The sequence below is a fragment of the Caretta caretta genome, chromosome 8 (assembly GCF_965140235.1).
Source record: "Caretta caretta isolate rCarCar2 chromosome 8, rCarCar1.hap1, whole genome shotgun sequence".
Lineage (NCBI taxonomy): Eukaryota > Metazoa > Chordata > Testudines > Cheloniidae > Caretta > Caretta caretta.
Genome location: NC_134213.1, coordinates 18,324,502 through 18,346,895, shown reverse-complemented (window position 1 = coordinate 18,346,895; position 22,394 = coordinate 18,324,502). Strand labels below are relative to the sequence as shown.

The 22,394-nt window shown below is 39.5% G+C and overlaps 1 protein-coding gene across 2 annotated transcripts in view; it reads right to left on the bottom strand.

The window, feature by feature from the left end:
- RBM27 (RNA binding motif protein 27) overlaps positions 1 to 19,136 on the bottom strand; it is a 36,844-nt gene extending 17,708 nt beyond the window's left edge. For both annotated transcript variants that reach the window (XM_048861091.2, XM_048861092.2), the window contains exons 1-9: positions 18,981 to 19,136; positions 15,179 to 15,297; positions 12,948 to 13,072; positions 10,314 to 10,405; positions 9,626 to 9,819; positions 8,551 to 8,811; positions 7,642 to 7,893; positions 4,826 to 4,960; positions 1,245 to 1,394 (exon numbers count right to left, since the gene is read on the bottom strand). In XM_048861091.2, the coding sequence (XP_048717048.1) occupies positions 1,245 to 1,394; positions 4,826 to 4,960; positions 7,642 to 7,893; positions 8,551 to 8,811; positions 9,626 to 9,819; positions 10,314 to 10,405; positions 12,948 to 13,072; positions 15,179 to 15,297; positions 18,981 to 19,039 (1,387 nt within the window). In that variant the 5' untranslated portion in view covers positions 19,040 to 19,136. The remainder of the gene's footprint in view (positions 1 to 1,244; positions 1,395 to 4,825; positions 4,961 to 7,641; positions 7,894 to 8,550; positions 8,812 to 9,625; positions 9,820 to 10,313; positions 10,406 to 12,947; positions 13,073 to 15,178; positions 15,298 to 18,980) is intronic.
- Between the last annotated feature and the right edge of the window lie 3,258 nt (positions 19,137 to 22,394).

Genomic DNA, 22,394 nt, shown 5'->3' with positions numbered 1-22,394 from the left:
CAGAACTGGATGCAATTAAGAGAACTAGGGAGGTTAGGAATATTTGCCTACTGCTTGCTTGCATGCTGCTTAGATGCGGCTATTGCCATTAGTCTTTCTCTTCCCACATGCCAAATATTCATTCCCTCAAAAAGAAGCTTGTGGAACTGTACATCATTTTATATGGTTTGTATAAGTACCGGAGACTTCGGTAACACCTAGTTACGCTGGTGAGAATGAAGGGCACAGGATGCACAGATTTTTTCATTTTAAATATATAAAAACAACTTCCAAAGTAAGTGCACCTCTCTTAGCCTTGGAAAATTTGAATAGAAGGGATTGAAACAAATTTGCCTGTAATGTTCTGGATTTTCCCCATTACTGAAATGCATTCTCAGAGAGCAGTCTCTTAGAGCTTGCGATGTGTTTATGGCATCACAATCCTATGCTATGGAAATGGCATATCAGATTCCACAACAATACTTTACTACTAGATTCCCTGCCCCACCCTCCTCCACCTCCGGGAGCTTCTTTAATGCTGTTCTGGGCCTCAGTTTTTTTTTTTGTTTTTTTTTAAAAAGCCTTACATGTGTTATGTGCAAGCTGAAGTTTTTTACCCATGAGAATTAACCCTTCATTTAGACTACTCCATCTCAACTGAATAAATGCAATAGTTCCACATGCAAAGACATAAGATTTCCATGTATGATAGTCTGTTTAAATTAAGATACCTTGTTTAAAATAAGCCAGATCCTCCTGTGGCTAAGACCTGCCACAGCAGCTCCTTTGCCACCACCCTCACTTCAGCTGACACAGGGAGTATATGGAGAGAAGATAGTGTGGACGGACATTCTTGTGCCCCGTTGCCAGAATGAACCTTTGTTACATTAAAGCAGCGTTCAGGCTGCTTATGTTATAATGGGTACAAGTTTAGGATTAGGTAGCTTAAAGCTTTTTGCACTAAGAGCTTGTGTGCATTTGAAAATTAGAGGGAAAGTGATTTGTATTATGCACTAGTCTGCACGCTAGCAAATCAGTTTTAAGTAATAAGTCGGGTTTTTTTAAAAACTTTTAGATGATCAAGTTAGCATTCAAAATTATCTACTTTAATAAGAACTTTGACATTTAAAGTGTGTGAAAGTTATGCCCGAACATTAGTTCAAAGGCTCTATTAGTTTCAGCCTGGAACAAAGAAAAACCAAGTGATGACAGACTCAACTCTGCTCGTAAGAACAGTTAGAGCAGTGTCAAGATACTTTTCTTACCTCTTGGATTTGTATCCATCTCCCCAGATGTTAGGCCAATCAGATTTGGACGCTGTGTCTGTGTTCTAGTAAAGAACTGTCGGTATTGAGATCTACCAGCACTGGTAATACTAGGTGCTTCTGGGTTATAACCATCTGGCTCATACGTATCTATCAAGAGACAGAAAAAAAAATAGGAGGGATTTCTAAATAATTCCAAAATTCCAGGTTCGTTGCCTTGAGGAAGATGGATTTGAATGTAACACGTCTGATGTACTACACTGAGCACATAGCCCTTGTCTCAAGGAAAAGAGATTGCAAAATAGCATTCAGCTATATCACCCTGAAGGTCATCTCCCTACCCACCATGACCTGCAAAACCATGCTGAGGTCCAAGAATTAGAGCCTGGTTTGGATGGGGAGAAGAAATGGGAATAAAATAGGGCATAGAAAATACACAGAGCCTGCAATCTAAAACAACTGAGTAATATTACTGAACTCTGTAGTAAACCCGTGTTCTAGTTTGTCACTGTTGCTAGTTTGAGGTGTGTTAATACTTCAACCTTTTTCATGCTGCTCCTCAATTCAGAAATGAAAGAAGATTTAAGCCATGTGGGTTATTTTTAATAAATAAGCCAGGCAGTAGGGTTTCCTTGTGGCACTCTGCACTAAATCTAATTATATTCCAGTGCCTGAGGGGAAGGAAAGGAGATACCCATGTATTTTGCAGGGCATGGTGGGTAGGGAGATGGACCTTCAGGATGATATAGCTGAACTCTGTTGTGCAATCTCTTTTCCTTGAGAAAAGGGCTATGTGCTCAGTGTAGTACATAAGACATGTTCTACATTCAAATAATTCTAAAACAGCTGAAATATCAGGCAATAATTTGATCAAAAATATTTACCCCCTAAATGAGCCAACAAACAGAATTTAGCTATCTGACTCCAAGACCTGAAAGAAGAGCTTTGTGTAAGCTTGATAGCTTGTCTCTCTCACAAACAGAAGTTGGTCCAATACAAGATATTACCTCACCCATCTTGTCTCTCCAATTAGACATTAAGGATCATAGAAATCAAAAAGGATAAAGTAGGGCTGTTGATTAATCGCAGTTAACTCAAAAAAATCAATCGCGATTAATCCCAGTTTGAATTGCACTGTTATTTAATAAATTTCAATTGGTATTTTATTATGTTGGATATTTTTCTACATGTTCATATATATTTTATTCTATTTTGTAATTGAAATCAAAGTGTATTTTTATTACAAATATTTGCACTGTAAAAATGATAAACAAAAGAAACAGTATTTTTCAACTCACCTCATACAAGTACTGTAGTGCCATCTCTGTTGTGAAAGTGAAACTTACAAATGAAGATTTTTTTGTTACATAACTGTACTCAAAAACAAAACCATGTAAAACTTCAGAGCCATGCGAAACATTCATATGCCCCTTCATGCTTCAGCCACCATTCCAGAGGACATGCTTCATTGCTGATGACGTTTGTTAAAAAAATGATGCGTTAATTAAATTTGTGATTGAACTACTTGGGACAGAATTGTATGTCCCCTGCTCTGTTTTACCCGCCTTCTGCCATATATTTCATGAAGTTACATATCAATCTTTAGTGCATCTGGCACATAAATATCTTGCAACACTGGCTACAACTTTGCCATGAGAACACCTGTTCTCACTTTCAGGGGACATTGTAAACCAGAAGCAGGCAGCATTATTTCCTGCAAATATAAACAAACTTGTTTGTCTGAGCAATAGTCTGAACAAGAAGTAGGACTGAGTGGACTTGCAGACTCTAAAATTTTAGTTTAATTTTCGAATGCAGGTTTGTTTTTTTTACATAATTCTACATTTGTAAGTTCAACTTTCATGATAAAGAGATTGCACTACAGTACTTATATTAGGTGAACTGAAAAATACGTCTTGTTTTTTTACAGTGCAAATACTTGTAATCAAAAATAAATATAAAGTGAGCACTGTACACTTTGTATTGTGTTGTTATTGAAATCAATATATTTGAAAATGTAGAAAACATCCAAAAATATTTAAATAAATGGTATTCTATTATTGTTTAACAGGGCGATTTATCTTAGGGCTGATCGCAATTAAGACCCGAGAACACAAGAGAAGCTAGGTTTGAGAAACAGAGCAAGTGTGGGTCCTTTCAAATGCCACATCATGGATGTCTCATTCTGTCAAAAGTGTAAGGAAAAAATCCCACACAAAACCAGGAGTTGGAGGGTTTCCAGAAATTTTACCAAGTAAATACTGCATGGCCTGGAAACGGAATGACTGACTAGAGAGATTCATCTGACACCAAGTATCAAAAATCCACCAAACCAGCCTTCCACATTGTCAAGAGGCCATTGAAGTTTCCCCAATACATACTGTAAGTTTTAAAATGTATTCTTTCAGAAAAAACAAGAGAGTGACAAATGCTTGATCTTGGATATTTTTTAAAAGCGGTTTAGATCTGGATTCTGCTGAGGACTTCTGTTAAGCATATGTAAATTGCCCTCTAGTTGCTCCTTTGTTGTATCCCATCTGATTTCAAGGGCACAGTCAGCGAGTGTTCCGATGGCAACAGTCAGAATTTAAGAGAATTTATGTAGTGTCAAAGCATCAGTAACATCTGAAGAATTAAGACTGATTAATCAATCATGAAGAAAAACCCTGCAATTGAATCACGTGGGGACAACATGGACTGGAAGTATTTGGAGATAAATGAACAAGGATTTCAGCAAGGTAACTGAGTAAGCTAAAGCAACACTGCCCTTCAGAACAAGGAAAACAGAAATGCCAATCGACTCTTCATTACAGGTAACAAGTAGTGTAGCACTAAAGATATTGTTGGATTTAAGTTAACCATTTAAGGTTATCCAGTGACCAGACAGATGAAAGCAGTAACTGAATATATCATGTTTTATATAAAACTCTTCATTTTCCATATTAAAGAGGGACATATTCATCTTTGGGATAATTACAATGAAGTCACAATATAAACGAAGTCTTATCTTTCTAGCTTGCTTTTCTGGTTCCAACATACTTGGAGGTGCAGTCTATTTTGGTAGCTGCATATATTTATTTTAATAGAAAATTAAAAGATGTTACCATAATCAAGAATAGAAGCCTTAAAACTGGCCAAAAATAAAAATAAGGCTGAGAGAATGACAGAAGGAAAAACACCCCCCGTTATTTAGAGGTTTAAGTGTGACACTAGGTTACAAGTTGCAGTGTAAATACTAGGGTTTATGCCAATAGTTTCACATTACTAGCTGAGGGATCATCATTCAAATGGAATTTCATCCAGGCATCGTCTCCTTAAAGCAGTGTGACCGTGGCATAGGATCTCTGCATCCTCAGGGAATGTGGAGGATCCTGGGGTGAACTAGATTTATTAGTCTGGTCTAAAACTCTTTCCCTTGGTTAGTGCTCAGTGTGCTGGAGGGGAGAGCCACCAGACTGAATGTTTTTGGATTTGTATGCACTGCAAGAAAGTAAAAGTAATCACCATTTATATTATACAACATTAACAGAAGACGTTTTAACTCTACTTTATCCCAGGCAGATTAAGAGACATTTGCTTACGTTCCGATACTGTATACAGTAGGTTCTGGGGTAAAGGAGGAGGTAGTCTTGCTCCCACTTGTGCAAGATTGGGCACTGAACTTGTCCGAGGCTGGTCACGGTTATTCATCAAACCTGACTGTGTTAAAGGTGGTCCTATAATGACAACATTAAATAGATCAGTGACTTCACAGCCCTACTGACACTGAACAAGTTTGGACTGAACTGTTTGTACATTTATATTCAACCTTTACTATAACCAAGTTTCTTGAGATTGCTATATTTTCTAGTCTGAGAGCAATAAAAACTTTCTGTATATGAAACGCCATTTGGGTCATTTACTCAATGATATTTTATCAGAAAGAATAAAGCTTTAAACTAAAAGGCACTCTCTCTTCCCCTGGAGACAATAACTGTTATTGTTAGGGCTTACATTTGCTAGAACAGATCCTCCGTCACTTCCATCAGGGGAATAAAATCTCACTGAGAGCAAGATCACAATAGCGCTGTTTAGCCAGCATCAGCCTCCTGGGTGGTGATGGGGAGGGGAGGGGCCACAAAGCAGTGACCCTCCCCTGGAGCCACAAACACCACAGGAGCAGACAGCTGGTGTGAGTTCACCATCTTGCTCATGGCAGTGGGGCTCAGACTTCCAGCTTCACCTCTGGGGTGGTGGGTGGCAGGTTCCGGCCACGCGGCAGTGGGCTCTGGCCATGGGCTCTGGCCCCCAGCACCTCATGCACCACCCCCAGTCCTCGCTGGAGCCTCCAGCCACCCACCCATATACTACATCACCTCCAGCCCCTGCTGACTCCCTACCCACCTCCCCACCCAAGGCTTAATTTGTTTTCCGGCTTGCCAGCACTGAGTAAGTCTGCTGTGAAAAGTGGTATTTGTATGTTTGTTAATATTACTTTTCATGGCCTCCCAGCTAGCTTAACAACACAAAACAAAACAAAAAGACAAGTGCATGCAAAGCACCTTATTTGTGTTTCTATTCTGTTTAGGTCCAGTAAAGGATAGAGACAACCATATGGTATTTTTATTATTGAGCTTGCAAAAAAAACCCTTGCATAAATAAATTACTATGATTTGGACATGTATATGTGCATATATATTACTTAACTTCAGGGAAAACTATTTTAGGAAAAACTGTCAGTGGCCACCAGCAAGAGTTGGCGGCCACACTCTGAGGCCACCAAAAATTTTGTTGTGAGAACCTCGGGTTTAGACTACAGGTCTAAAAGAAGAACTGCAAGGATAAGAATTAACCCTTTTGTGGACAGAAGCATGTGTGTGTTCAAGCTCAGAGTTATTTTATTATGTTCTTTTCTACTTAAGTCCAGTACAAAAACTGAGAACAGCTTTGATTTTTTTATTCATATTTTAAGGGACCACAGAAAGTGGCTGAATCATGCAATGCATCCAATTAAGAAGGTTTCAACCATGATCAGACCACACTATAGTCTGGTTTCTAAAAAAAAAAAAAAAAAAAAAAAAAAAAAAAGGTGGTAAGCAGCTCCAAGTAGTTTTTCTGCTGATCAGATGTACTCGTCGTAGGTGGTTGGGGGGGGGGGGGGGGGGGGGGGAGTATGTTTTTCCATATCCAGACAATTTTAATTTCATTTCCTTTTATATTTGTATTAAAAATATAAGTTAAATGTATCCCCACACAGTTCTTGAATCCTGAAGTCTTTTCAGAAGTCTTTGAGTTTTGCACACAAGTTGACCAATAGCACTATTGGGGGGGGGGGGGAAGGGGGAAGGCAAGCAAACTCAATCCTCAAAAAAAGATTGAGGTTTAATCATTCATACAATTTTCTGAATATCACTTATCTGAAAAATTTACAGGAGGCCCAAATGCTGAATGCTTGGAGAGTTCTGATGGAGTATGACTATTCCTATTCCAACAGCAGCTGGCTGATTAGTCCACAGAATGTCACATGTACTGTGTTGATGTAATGAGTAAAATAGTGCTGGAACACAGCGTCTATGTTTCCAGTATTCTGCAAAATTCTTCTCACAGGCACAATCTATGCCCCAACGTTTCTCAAAAGCAGCAAAATACATTGACACAAAGTGGAGAAGTGGGTAGGGAAACTCAGCCACCACTGACAAGCCTAAAAACCATAATCAACCAGAAGTGTTCGATGTGCTAGAATGCATCCTCTTTATTTTGGACGTTCTACAGCTAAGAGACGAAATTTTGAAAATTATTATTAAGATATGTTTTATTACCAAGTCTAGTAGGACAACTACAGAACTTGAAAACTCTGCCTGTAAGCTAGTTCAGTTTTGATGACCGCATACATTTGCCTTAAAATAGTTATTTGAATATTATATGATTGGTAAGGAGTTTCAAACTAAATGTGAGAATCTTTTGACTAGACTAACCTAAAAAGGTCATCTAACTGTCAGCAATAATCAGCCCCATGTATATGAACAGCTGCATCTATTCCTTTGTATTAAACATGCTTTGAGTTGTGAGTATCTACTAATCAAAGGGATATATTATACTGAGTCTATAGTGTGACTTATTGGAGACTGAAGTGCTAAGAACATGAATCTAAATGCTCAATCCTACACTGATGAATGGGGAATGGTTAGATTCCCCACCGTGTCTCTGGTTTCTATATTAGTCATTTATAGTGCTGTGAACACTACATTTTTAAAACTGCCTTCCAAGTTTCATTTTAGTAATGTTTTGTACGGTACACAGATAGCTAAGAAGCTAGAACAATCTATTACTTTGGGTAAATATAAGTATTTCTTTTAACAGGAGCCAAGTAATTCATATTAGGACTACAAAATAACCTACTGCAATATTTTAAACTTACTTGATACAGGAAGCACAACAGGAGGTGGTGGCCGAGGATGTATTTGTGGGCCTGGCATTCTCATATTGTGAGCTGGGCCTGGCATTGGAGGCATTAGCATTCCAGGAGGAGGGGGAGGAGGAGGAGGAGGGGGGAGTCCTGGGGGTGGTGGTGGAAAAGGAATCATGCTTGGCAATGAAACTTCATCTACTACTAAAGGGTCATTTCCATGATCAAATTGGCAAAGGTCGCCAAGTACACAAAATCCTCGCTCTGCAAAGACAGACAGACAGACAGACAATTTCATTACTATTTGTCAAGAACTTCAAAAGTGATGACTATAAGATTTAATCAACTATTACTATTTCTGTGATTTCTCACTAAAGAACAAATAGATGCATTTAAGAAGTCCAGCATTTTCTGATCTAACATTTTACACAATTAAATAAAACTTCAAACTAGAATTCAAGTTGGAATATTAGTTTAGCGTCAAAGAATCTGAACTGTTTCCACAACAGTGTACAAACTTCAACAGCAACATGGGGGATGGGTAGGTAGGGAAGACAGAGAGAAAAATCACCCGGTTTATGTCAAACCCTATAATCTTACTTCACCCAGTAGCAGTCCTCAGTATTTGCGAAGGCACAGCTGTAGAATTATCAACTAAATACATTCCTGCCAGTGCCAAGAATTGTCAGATTTCAAGTAAATCACTTCCAGCAAGATTAAATCTTATTCAAGCAAATTGCAGGCTCATTAAAAATAATGCATCCTTACATTAAAAATAATCTACCTACCACTTAATCTTCATTTACTGCTTGCATTTAGTGAAGAATTTAGTAGATATATTTAAAAATAAAAGAATTTATGAGAGGTAAGAAATAAGAGGCACTAGGGAAGAAGTTGGAGAGAAACCGATAGCTTTCTTACCATCATAATCTCGACATCGTCTTTTAGGTGGAGGGTTTCTGCCAAATGAATTGGGAACACTATGATTGTTATAATAATTTGACCAGCTCTCTGTTGTGTTCTCAGGATGGTGAGCAGGTGCAATCACAGTAACAGCACTGGGAATAGACTGCGCAGAGGAATACTGTTCAGTAGAATTACTGGATGACAAAGACACTGTGTTATATGAGCTCTCCATGTCATTCCTTTCACTCTTGAATTTTGCTCTCTCCTTGTGTTCAGCTTTAAAAAAAAAAAAATTAGCAAAATAAACCAGGTAAGTTTTCATGCTTTTGTTAGGTATATCAAAGTCCTGGAGAAATGGAATGCATAGATGGTTAGTGGACATTACACAGTAATACAAACTCATTTATTCACCATGCAGAACATAGAGTGTTTACACAGTTTGTGTAAAATTACTTTTCTTAAAATGCTAGCACTGTAGACCCAAGGCATCGAAGAAGTTTCCACCTCAGAAACTCTCATTGCTCTCACAAAGCTCACATTCATCCAACCATTCTCCTTTCTTGAAAATGAAAGCAACTTTTCCCTCCAATGTGGAATGAATGACAAACACTCCTTAACATACCCTGAAATCCACAACATTTTATTCTGCCAATCGCTTCAGTTCCTGGATTCCCTATACAAGGCCAATGGAACATGGTGCCATGGTTCTACTTAAGTATTAAAAAACCACATCTCCTAAAATTGAAACAATTTTATAGGAATAAATCAACTTCTGCACAAAAAGATATCAGCATTTTGGAACAACAGTATGTTTTATCAACAGACAGCACAATACCAGAAGCATACATCCCCTGGAATACACTTATGAATAAATTAAAATGGAGTTTAAAAAAAACCTAATTCCCTTGACTATGCTACACTACAGAACAGCGCCTTAATTATGTCAGCAGCATGTACTTCTCCAAGCCAGTTCCATAGCCAGAGTTCTTAAACAACTCACAGGCATCCAACTTTGGTTTGTTTAATACATTTTGCATTAATCACTACAATGAGTCAGATGTTCTTCCAGTGCAACATTTTGGCTACTCACCAATATTTCTGTTCAGATCCCGGTCTTTGCTTCTACCCCCGCTGCGGCTACGACTTCGGCTTAACCCTCTGCTTTTACTACGACTTTTACTCCTGCCTCTTCGCCAGTCGTATTTGTCTCTATATAAATCATTCCGATCATAGTATCTGTCATAGTCTCTCCATTTGCCATCATCTCTCTTTTTCTCTCTGGTTCTGAAAGACATGTACGTATGGGCCACATACATTGAGAGAAACAAAGCCACGGAACAAGTCTGGAGTCACAAATGGTAAATGTTCTTCACTCCTCACTCTACTCAGACAGTGGCACCAACATGTGCTTCTATTGCCATGCTGTCTCACAAGAAAGAACAGGTTCCTGGAATGGCCAACATCATCAGCTGCTGTTAATACTGTGCATATAAAACCCCCAATGTTCTTCCACTCTCTCTCCTTTCTGAAATGTGGGTGAATAGATGGAACTCTTAAATATCCCTAAGCATCAGCCCGTGGGACACTTTGCGGTGTTCTCAGAGGAGACTATGTTCTATCAAAGAGCTACTGGAGGTTGATGGCAGAAGGGGAGGGAGGAGCACGTAGGCATTGTGGTAAAATTACTGGCTCAAGAGGTGAAAATCCAGAGTTAAAGACTCTGGCCAGCAAGGAAAGGGAAAGAGATTAACATCTTGTGATTAAACAGCAATACTAACCTTTGTTCATTAGAATCTAAACGGTTTCTCTGTGGGCTAGGATACTTCTTTTTCCTGCCATCTCGTTCTTCCTCAAACGACTCTTGAAATATCTATTTAACAAACACATCATTAAACATAAACAGCTTTAAAAAATACAAAGAAATAAACCTAGATTTAGTTCAAACCACAGCTAGGAGCTGTTTTAGCATAGGGGTCCCTGTTGTCTTAATGTTGTATGTAACAAAGCAGCAGGGTTGTAAATGTTCATGTCTTTCTTTTTAAAAGCTTTCAGTTTCCCTTTGTCAGTAAAGCTTTCCAAAATTAGAAGACTATTTTTGGGTTAAATTTATATTATATAGGAGGTGTTGAAGTTAAAGAAAAACAGTGTGTCATCCTCCAATTGGTTGCAGGGTTCCTTACTGTAAGCAAATAGGATCTTCTACATAAGATTTCCTAGACAACAGGAACTTAAAACTATGCAGTTTTGCAGGCCTTCTTTCATATGTAGTTGCATCATTAATACGAATTTTGGGTGTGGTAAATTATTCATATATTTGGATAGTACTGTACAGGTCATACTTCTCACAAACATTAACAAAAGTCAAAAACAATTTCACTGGTGCTTTTACTCAGCTCCATCATAACTTTGTCTGTTTGAAAAAGATCCCTTGTAGTATTTCTAAGTTTATTGGCAGCCACTTTGTCCCAAACAGTGAATCACTTATAAATTATTAATAATTTTGATGGCAACAGCGGAGATAGCAATGACCTTTTATAAAACCTTCAAGATAACTATATTTTAGTTTAAGATTCTTCCTTTGTCTGCATTATTTTAGCTTGTGTCATTCCATTTACAGGAATCCCAAAACATCTCTAGATGTACAGCAAACAATGTTTCACAATGAGTTTAAAAGACATTCTGGTCTAGGACTGGCTGTATCATGTCCTGATCCCTTGCAATCCCACATAAGAAACCCAAATACTCAATTCTAGAAACAAGAGAACAATGGCAGTTTTAAGATCGTTCTAACATGAACTATTATAGCTAAATACAAGTGTTATGGCATTAAAGGAAGTGATAAACTTTTACTCAGGATCAAATGGTATTTCAGAATTAGAATTTTGGTATTAAGAGATGGTCCTTAGATACAATGAAGGGCAATCTAGAAATAGCTAGATTGAACTGTGTAGATTTACATCTACACTATGTTACACTTTTAGCAGAGAAATGTCTCCCTTTCCAAAACCCAACATTACATGACTATTCTTTGGAGGCCCAACTGACAGTTCGCAACGCGTGATCATTTACTGCCTCCATGACCTTTGGCTAATTGCTTACATTGCAGACGGGACTACGAAAGTATAGCAAGATATTTCCAGTATCTGTATGTAGACTCTCAGACAACAGCAGATATATGAAAAATCCATTTAGAGGCATTTGTCTTAAGCCTTGTTTCCCAATTGTTCACTTATCAAGGAGAGATTTTAGAAGGAAAACTTCTAGTTGTTCTAAGAGTACATGATATACATGCACATAAAGCAGGAGAAGGGGGTCAGAATATCATATATCCCATTTGACCTTATCTAAATATAGCCAGCTCTTTTCTGTAATAACTACATCACTTAAATCAGGCCTGTGAATTTCACTGAACCATGATGACAGTACATCCAGAGAACAGAGAATTATTTCTATTGCATTCTCTACCAAAAACTCCAATCAGGATCAGAGCACCACTATGCTAGGTGTTTTACAAACTTGTAGGAAGAGGTTCCCTGTCCTGGGGAATACACAACCTAAAAAGATAAATATAATTAAAAAAAGGTAGTGGAAAGGGGTACAATATACAAATGAAGTGCACAAGGCTGATGATGGGCACACACCTTGGCCGCCTCCATTTTATTTTTATTATTCTGAGCAACAATGAATAGGAGTATAAAAAGCAGCTGCTGTGGAAAGAAAGCTATATTATAACCAGGATAATTCCTTTAAAAAAATAAAAAGCTTGCTAACATGTTTCATTGGTAACAACTTTTCTAAAAACACAGGTTTCAGAGTAACAGCCGTGTTAGTCTGTATTCGCTAAAAGAAAAGGAGTACTCGTGGCACCTTAGAGACTATCCGATGAAGTGAGCTGTAGCTCACGAAAGCTCATGCTCAAATAAATTGGTTAGTCTCTAAGGTGCCACAAGTACTCCTTTTCTTTTTTCTAAAAACACAACAACTCCATTTGTTATGCATTTAATACTGCATACACAATAGCTACACCTAGAGTAGTGGTCTTTTGGAAATCTACATGCATCTTTTGAGGTAGCTATCAAGGCCTTTACATCATTCCCCATTCCTTAAATCTGTCCATTGTAGTGTCATTCCTCACTGCCAAGGAGGGCTGAATGAGAGTTCGGAATGCTACTCCCACATTGATCAAAGGGAGGTGTCTGCAAAAAGAGACAAAATGCTCCCTTACTCAATGGACAGAACACACCACCTTTACAGCATTCCTGCAAGCTCAGAGATGGTAGCACAGACCATTAGCCACAAAAGAGCCTGTTCAGAGCATGTTTTGTTTTTATAAAAACTTCCTACAAAAGTGGATGGTGGAGGGACTGGTGTGAGAAGCTCACAGCAGCAGGTGGATGGGAAATTAACATTACCTCCTCTTTGATTTCTTCTTTTTCCTGACCTGCAGGCTTCGGTTCTAGTTTTGCTGGTTCAAGGGAAGGAAGGTAGTTCTTTGTGTACAGACTTTCAAATAGTTTATCTACAAAACCTGAAGTTTCTGAGGAGAAAGATACACACAAAACTTGATTATACATCTTGACTTAAGTCTATTGTCAGGACTATGTTGGTAAGACAATTCCCCAAAATCCAACCACAAAATATCATTACTTTAAAAAAATCCTTATCTTAAATTTGTGTGAATTTTAGTGGTGCTAGGTACTGGAATAACAGCCCTAAAAAATGATGTTCTCTATACAGCTATAGACATAGGAAAACAATAGGAAGCAGCATGGACAACGCCACATAGTCCTGCTAATACATCTCAATATGTGGTGAAGGGACCGCTTTTAGGACTGAACACACAATTATCTCAATTGTTCATTCAATTTTTCATCTCTGTAATAAGACTGCCGACTGCAGCAATTTTTGTGACTTAGACACTCATCCACAGGAAACAAGACAAAATTTCACACTGGATCCCAAAAGGCCATTGAGAAGTACTAAGTTACAGTCTCTATTAAATTGGTCTGCACTTGAACCAGTGGCCTAGAAATGAGAGGCTCCGTATCTCCATTTCCATGCCCTAGACAATGCAGTCCATTAAAAATAGGCTTTAAAAAAAAAAAAAGCAAAAATACAATCCACCAATCTACATTTATTAGCAAGTGGTGTGTGATATATTAACTTTTCACATTGTGTGCACAAGTGATAACCCTCACAGGATCATCCAACTTCAACTGCTGAATTCACTGAGATATCTAGCAGGCCTAGCTTGAGAGTCAGTTTTCTTTAACCTAGTTAATTAAAACACTTATAGTAAACAGAGTCCATGCTTACACGGAGAGTTTTAGGCAATTTGTGGTCTAGATACAGTACAGCTTTCAGAGTGGAAGCAACAGTGTAGACACACTGACATTTTTATCATCACATCATTGAAAGATGCTCAAAGCACGTCTAGATGATGACAAAAATAATGGTGTGCTGTCTACGCTGCAGCTTTCACCATTGTTAACACAGGAGGAGCTGTGCTTGTGCTCAACTTGCTTAAAATTCAAAGCATAGACAAGAGATAAGGGTTTTAATGGCATTTCAATTCCGGCTTCATGAATAGGAAGGGCTCCTCACAAAAAATCAGAAATGGAGGAGGGAGATCAAACAGCTCTTCCATTTTCAATAAAAAGGAGGTTCTTACAAAATGACTTTTCTATAAGAAGAGCCCCTTTTTAGTCAAAATTCAAAGGCTGCTTGAATTTCACCTCCTACCACACTCAACCCTAATTATTTTAGGGACATTTGCAAGTGGGCATTTGTACTTTAAAGGACAATATCAGTCTTGGTATAACTCTGCTGAAATCAATGGAGTTACACCTGGGATAAATTTGTCCCAGAATATCAAGTCTCTGATCTGACATTACAAAGATGGCATGGGTTCACTACCAGCAATTAGGAGGAGGATTTAGTTAGGCACAGGAGTGACGTGGCACCTTTTGAGTCCTGAAGTTTCCATCTATTATAATAAAATGGCTCCATCCTGTTGAGGAACTGGTGAGAAACAGACACCTGGGAAATACCTCAAATCCTCCAAACATGGTGTTGTGAAAGTTAGTCATCTTCATTACTCATGTTTAAGAGCAAACACATCCCACCATACCCACTAATTTGGCCACTAAGGGTCAGATTTCCAAGTTCTCAGCACCCATATTTGGGGCCAGATTTTCAATCGGAACTGAGCTTCCATTTTGACATCTAAATAAGAGCCAGATTTTCAGAAGTACTCTACACTTGATAGCTCCTGTTGTGAAATTTATGGCCCAATTTTGTTTTGCAAACCTGGCCACTACTGTTTAAGGAAATTAAGTGTTAATTTTTGCTTAACAGGCTTTAACTCAATTGAAATTGTTTAAAAAACAGATCTTGGAACCTTTGATCCTTCATTTCCCTGCTAAATCTCATTATGAATGCAACATATTTATACATAGGAAGAGAAGAGTAGGCCCCAACATGACAAAACTTTATACAATCCTTTCTAAACTTTAACTATTATGCTGCAGAACAACCACCTTCCAACTGTAAACCACTAATCACAATTTAATAATTGCATTTAAATTTTATAAATTATGTTGAATATTAAACTACGTAATTACAAAGAAAGCAGAAAAAGTACCTTTCTGCAGAAAGACGTCTAGCTGATCGGCACAGAAAGCCTTCAGCTCTTTCTCTGGTTTGTCTTTCTTGACTAATGCCACGACGTAGTTAGCTAAGGCTGAAGGATCTGCATCACATCTGAAGAGAAGAGGAAAAAAGTTTGCAACATACAAATTGATTTTGTTAAACAATGTTGAAAATCACTAGAAATTACATTCTGGACAATCATGGTAGTTATAGAGGCATCATCAAGACAGTCTTCTGGCAATGCAGGTTGTTGGACCTTTAGGATAATGTCGTGCAATCCAGTAACACCACAGTTGCACCTAGCTCCAGTGCCACAGAGCAGCTTCTGCCATTGTTGCACACCAGTGAGATGTTTCGATTTTATTTTGTGCTCCACTAACAATGTCAGAAAAAGCTTCCATGTCTTGTGCTTATTCTTTGGCTTTGCTTGTGAAAACCACCACAATACAATTCTTAGGTCAATCAAGCAGATGCTATCCTTTCCGGCCAACTCCCCCTTACCACAGCAAACCCAAAACAACTATGCCCCACCATTAATGAGAGAAACTTACAGAAAAATGACCTGGAAGACTGTTCCACAGTGGAAATGTTGTATGCTGTCTTAACAACCAGAATAGACTAACCAAGCACATCTCACCAGGAAGAGATCTGAAAAATGTGTATTACGTACACAGCTTCATCACAAAGGAGCACAAGTGAAAAGAATGAAGCCAACATGCAAACCTTCTTTCTTTTCTTCCACAGTACTCTCAAGGTAGAGATTTCACTATCTAAAAGTGCCTTTATTATCACAAACTAATTATATTACACTCTCAGCCCAACAGCCTTTATTTGGCTATGTGAAGACCACTAGAAACACATCCTCCCTTTGTACTACAATGTTCTGGTACCACTGGTTAAACTGAAGGTTGCTTTATCTTACACTGTTCAGCCATCAGAAAACGTTCAAAAATGAGAACCTACTTGCCAATAGCGAAGCATTATACAACACAACAAACGTAACAGCTAGGTGAATAGATGCAGAGGACCCCAAAATGCCAGGGGTATGTATTTGTATATATTCTAAGTTCACTATTTTAGAAATCTTTTTTTTTTTTTTAAATGACCTTTGACTGTCAACATTTGCTTGCTTTTGGAATTGTCAATATAAAGCACACTAGAAATAGCAAACAGTTTAGAGGTCTCAAATGTTCTTTTGCTTGTAACAAATTATTTGTTGAAAAATGCAAAACTTCACAATTAAATATTCAATCACCTCTACACCCTATTAATTCGCTCACTTATTTCCAGTGTTTGACGGTTGCAGGAAAAAACATTTTATGTTTCAAAAGGATGTATAGAAATACAGTAATGAAAAGGGTTAATCCAAAAAAAAGTGGAAGGTTATAAGGCTTGTAAAAATGGGGTTGATATGTTCCATGCCAGTCCCCATGTACAATTTAATGAAAAAAAAAAAAAAAAAAAGCTTCAGGAGTTGCAAAAAAAAAAAAGGGAGAGCTTCCATCTCTTCCAAACATGTTTTTTTGTTTTAAATTTTATCCCTCCCTCTTTAGCATCCCAATTTCTCTCAGGATGACCCACTGTGATATTCTAGTACTTGCTTATTACATAACAGAAATTTGCATAAAGTGTTTATTATACCCCGGAAAGGATCTGTGCCTCACAGTCACTCCTCATTGATCTCAAATGTACAACCAGCACCACAAAGAAATTCTAACACTGTTTGCCAAGAACCCTGGTCTCCAACTGAAATTCATTCAGAGTATAGCTTTGCTACCAGAAGTCTGAAAGTGCTCAGGTTAGAAGGACGATCAGAATCAATAATAAGACAGATGATCTAATAAAGATGGTAGACAGTAATATGCTAGATAAACATCTGAAGGCTTTTTTTTGTTTATAAAGACATGATACTGTAATTCTCAATTTAAGTTATTTTATCAAAATTAATGCAAGTGAAAAGTGAAAATATTCAGAGGAAAAGAACCACACTGTAATCACAAACATTATACTTTAAATTTTCAAACATCCATTGGTAATAGGAAATGGGGAAAAGTTTCAGCCAGTCTCTATTTCCTTGCTGTTATAGGTTGAGGACAGACCCCTAATATCATTATGGCAAAGTGGAGCGTAATATCAATGTTTACGTCTTTTAATAACTACATACGAATTAGTAAAGTCTGTAACAACTCCTCGTGTAAATATGTAACGAAACGAGTCTGCAACAGTTTTTATAACGTATCCGTATACAGACAATTATTTTACAAAACTGTGCTATTTAACAGATTGTAGCTAGAGTCGTCATAGGGCCTACCCAAATTTTCAAATGGACAAACACAAATACAGAATATATTCAGTGATAAAAAGTAGATTACAAATAGCTTATAAATTCCACAACTGTGAATTCACATAGGCCTCTATTTTCCTCTGTATAAAAACTGAAAATTCAGATAGTTCCATCCCCCAACAAGCCTGTCCCACAGCTTTCATTACAGGAAAGCCCTGTTATTGGGAAACATTTTATGAAGGGAGTGTGCATTTATACATATTTTACAAATATTTACCCAGTACATCAGGGACTCTTTTAGAACTACATCTCTTTGTAATTACAGAAAAATAGCACACTATCAAAATCCTTCAGAAGTTTGCCTGGGAAGTTTCCTGAAGATCCTCAAGAGTGGATTTTGAGTGTAAACTTTTGCCACCTTTTCAATGTGACTGAAGATTTATTTTATGAACTATTTTACATTGTGTGTTTGCGAGGCAGGGGAGGAGGAATTGAACTCATGTTGCACAGTTGAAGATTAAATGCATACTGAAACCAAAAACTCCCAAGCCGTCAAAATATGGTGCAAGTATCACATATTCTGTCCGCAAAGCCCTGTGCAAGCGTTAAATAATTAATCTTTCACACTCCTGTGAAGTAGGAAAACAATTATTACCCCCATTTTACAAGAGGGCCAGGGAGATTTATTTAACTTCCCCAAGGCCAAAGAGGGCATCAGTAGCAAAGCTATGATTAGAACACAGAAGGTCCCTGGTTCCAGTCCTGCGCTCAGACCACTGACAAAGGACAGTCTCTAGGAGAAGCTCTGCTTACGGAAAAGTATGAGCCAGCATAGGAGTGTTACGATACAGAAGCTACCGCATGAACTTGCATCCGATGAAGTGAGCTGTAGCTCATGAAAGCTCATGCTCAAATAAACTGGTTAGTCTCTAAGGTGCCACAAGTCCTCCTTTTCTTTTTGCGAATACAGACTAACACGGCTGCTACTCTGAAACCCGCATGAACTTCTTAGCTACTAGGCCCTGCCACTAACCCAGTACGTGGACATTCACGCCTCTGCCCCCTTGGCCTCCCCCACAGCCCGCATGCCAGGGGCACAGCCCAGGGCACCTTTCGGACAGCGGGAATAAGGACCTGAGCTCGCAGAGGCCTGGGGTGCCAGGGAACTCGCCGGCCGAGCCCAGAAGTTTATTTGCGACCCCGATTGGGGGCCAGTGGTGGATTATCAGTTTTAGAGACAGCGGGCCACACATTTCACACACACACCCCCCCTCCGAGTTTCCCGCCCCCCATGAACACCCTCCCCCCCACGGCACCCCCCCCTCCCCTATTGTCTCCAGGGCCAGCAACAAGGCAGCCCCCACCCTCCCATCTCCACACAACCCGCCTGCACCCTGCGGCCTCCGGCCCACGCACGCGCCCACAGCCTTGCCAGCGCCCGCCGCCAGCGCCCACCGCTCCCTGCCCTCCCGGGCCGCCGCCGCCGCCGCCGCCCCCTCTCCTCACTCACATCGGCTCCAGTAACTTGGCCAGCCAGGTCTTGAGGGCGTCCACGTTCTCAATGATCATGGTGCCCCCCGCTGCTCCGCCCGGCGCCTCCGCTACACCATGGCCCCAGGCCCCCAGCGCCGGTTCGGACCCCGCCTCCCCCAGGGCAGTTACTCGCCAGCAGCCCCCGCCCGGGCCTAGTACAGGAACTAACCACTCGCACACAACGTAACCTGCTGGTTGCCGGCGGGGGCGGGACCTCGCTCACGGCCACCAATCACATGGCCGGGCATGCGCGAAGCCAGCCAATCGTAGCCGCGCAAAGCTGCTCGGCCCGGGGGTCACTAGGCAGGCAGCAGGTTAGGTCGAGCTAGCACGTGAACTCTTGGTGCAACACGGTAGGGGGGGCGCTCTTAAAGGGGCAGGCACTTCTATTTCCCACTCTCCCCCGTCCCAAATGGGTGAACCACAGCCATAGTGCCCCCACCCAGCCCTGCCCCCTGGGGTGAGCCCCCCCTTCCTAGCCGAGCACCCCGGCTCATTGAGGGACAAACCTCCCCATTCCTCAACCCCTTGCCTATGGGGTGGGCGTCTCACCTTCCAGCCAACGCCACACTGGGGAGCACCTTATGGGAAAAGCATTCCACATTCCTCCCAGCCCCCCCGCCCCCCATTGGAGTGAGAGCTCCCTATTGTCACTGCCAGAGCCCTTGAGACTGAGCACCTTACAATGCATCTTCACACTGGTGCACTGCAATCCTGTGCACACTGCTCTACTGCGAATCCTCTGCACAAAATGGCTTTCACGATCTTATTTTTAACAGGCCGCTTCTGTCACCAGTCATACACATGGTGTTCAGGGTAGGGCCTGCAGGGGGCTGGGATTGATTCCTCAGCTAGTGGCCTCCAGGGGGAAGTTAAATTTATAAAACCAGCAAGTACACTTGCAACTAGGTCACGAAGCCACTTATAGTTTAAAATACTTCACTTCAGTTTTCTCTGGAAGGAATCCCCACAAGTCCATCCTTTTATGAATGACTGTGTTATCTTCAATTAATTAAGGCATAAAACTAGGAATCATACTCTGATGCTATATTTAAGAGGACTTTGTATGACCTGGCTGATCTTTATGAATCACATTTGTCTTACTGAATTGCATAGTCCAAATAAATATGTTTGTCTTAGAAGTGTGAATACGTAGAGGCCCTCTCAAATATTTGTGATTATATTGCCCTGTAGTGGGTGCCCCAAAACACGATTACAAACCATAATAAAATATATATACTGCAGATTTTCTTGCAGCTCTAGTGCTGATTTCTTTCAGCAGTATTAGATGTCTAAATCTAAATTGGCAATCCAGTTGATTGCTTCAGATGACGTGGAGTGGATGGAAGAAATATTACAGGGATATGACTGTTTGGGACATTGATTGATGAGGGGTGCTATAATCCGAAGTCAGTTTCCACAGTCACAAATACAATTGTGTCTCAGTCCCCAATAATGGAGGAGGTAGATGCAACGGCCATGTGATTTGCAGAGGTGGTTCAGAGTAGACCATATTTTTATGGGAGTGAAAAGCTACTGAGTTCTTTGGTTGATCCTCGATGAGATGTTTCTTTGGGATATTCACATCCTTCCACATTGTTCACCATTGATCTTTGGGGGAGAACCCTGCGTCTTTGCATACTTGCACTGCAAGCCAAAAAGGTTTTCTGGATTTAAATCATAATCTGTTTATTATTTAGGTCTTCGTGTATTGGAAGATATTTGTTCCCTTTAATACAATGGAACTCTCACAGGATTCTCATTTTGTGACGAACTTAAGGTGGACAGATTTGCACCAGTACAGGAAGCCACAATTTTGGAATTGATTTTACTGTACCCATAATGATCCGCATGATAGTGTTAAATTGAGAATTGAAAAGTGATGTGTGGGACGGTTCACCCGTCCCGATGGGTGAACAGTATTCTGTGGTAGAGTGGACAAGGGTGTGTAAAGAGGTCCATAGAGTTTTCACATTAGCTCCCCAGGTGATTCTTGCCAGTTTCTGGATGAGATTTAACCACATCTTTATTTTGTCATGTATATTTTTCAGGGGCTGTTGTTGATATGTGAGGTTTAGGTCTAATGTCACACTAACATATTTCAGGATGGGATTGTTTCTTACCTGCTGGCCACAAAAGTCCATGAGCAGCTTCACCCTACCCTTTCGATTGATTAGATGAAATGCTGGGGCAGATGAGGATCACCTTCTCATGGTTTGTCCTATTATGGGTTAGAGCACAACCAATGTTATCAAATAGGCATCTGAACATCACTCAGTGAAGTCCTGGATCGAACAAGCAATAGAAATAGTTACTCTAGTGGTAATGACCTTAATTGTAGGAAGAAAGGTCCTGAGTTTTAATCCTTGCTGACAGCTATGAAGTCTACTATACAAATAGTGACTGTGAAATCCAGGGTGGCAATGGAATAGTTACATCTTCTATCATTTTCATTAGTCTACAGTGTTTTCATTCACTTGTTTGTCTGTGGGCATACTAGCTGACAATGTCTGAAATATAAATGCGAGGAGATGAATAGGGACACTACTACACCTTAACATCACTGAAATACCCTGGACTAAGGGAGATTCTGAGAAAGAGAAACAGGGAAAATGGTAAATAGTAAGACTACATGAATATGCATGTTGCATCTTTGTCGAAAAGATCATTAGGCTTGTTTTCACTGGGTATTCATGCTCAGCAAGATAGAAATATTTTTCAAATGTCACAGCTAAGCTCTACTAGGTTTTCAGTGTATACTCTTGAAACAGTAAATAAGTGAATACAGAACTGCTCTTGCCATATTTTTCTATAAATTTAGCTTTTTAAATGAACAATTTAATGTCAGGGAAGATTTAAAATTCTCTCTCTGTTTGGTGAAGGAGAGACTAAAATGTCAGTTGTTTGATGCAGCTTCAAAACTATGTTTTAAAAGGTATTAAAACATTTTAAGATGCAACTAAGCTGTTGGAGACACATATCCAGGGTGTGATGCATTTCAGTTCATCAAATGACCAATTCTTAATGTCACCCCATGTTCTATTTGTCCTCTGAGTACTTAAACCCTATCAAAAATGACATTTAGAGGAAGAAAATATTCGGTTTGTGCTCCCTGCACTTATGATTAATAAAGAAGGTCTGACAGTTCTTTTACATTAGAAATTCAGATCCTCTTTAGTCTGGAAGTCTCTGTGATGACTGGACACCTGGTAAAATGATGATTTCACTAGCACTAAACAAGAGAAGGTTGAGGAGTTAGGCAAGGAATTAGTCAGACAAAACACTTTTTCAACTTTAGTGACTAATTAACAGTTTGAATAAAAGAAGCGTTTGTTAGAGATGCAATAACCTCATACCTTCAATTAAGACGTTAGGAGCTTTCAGTGTACAT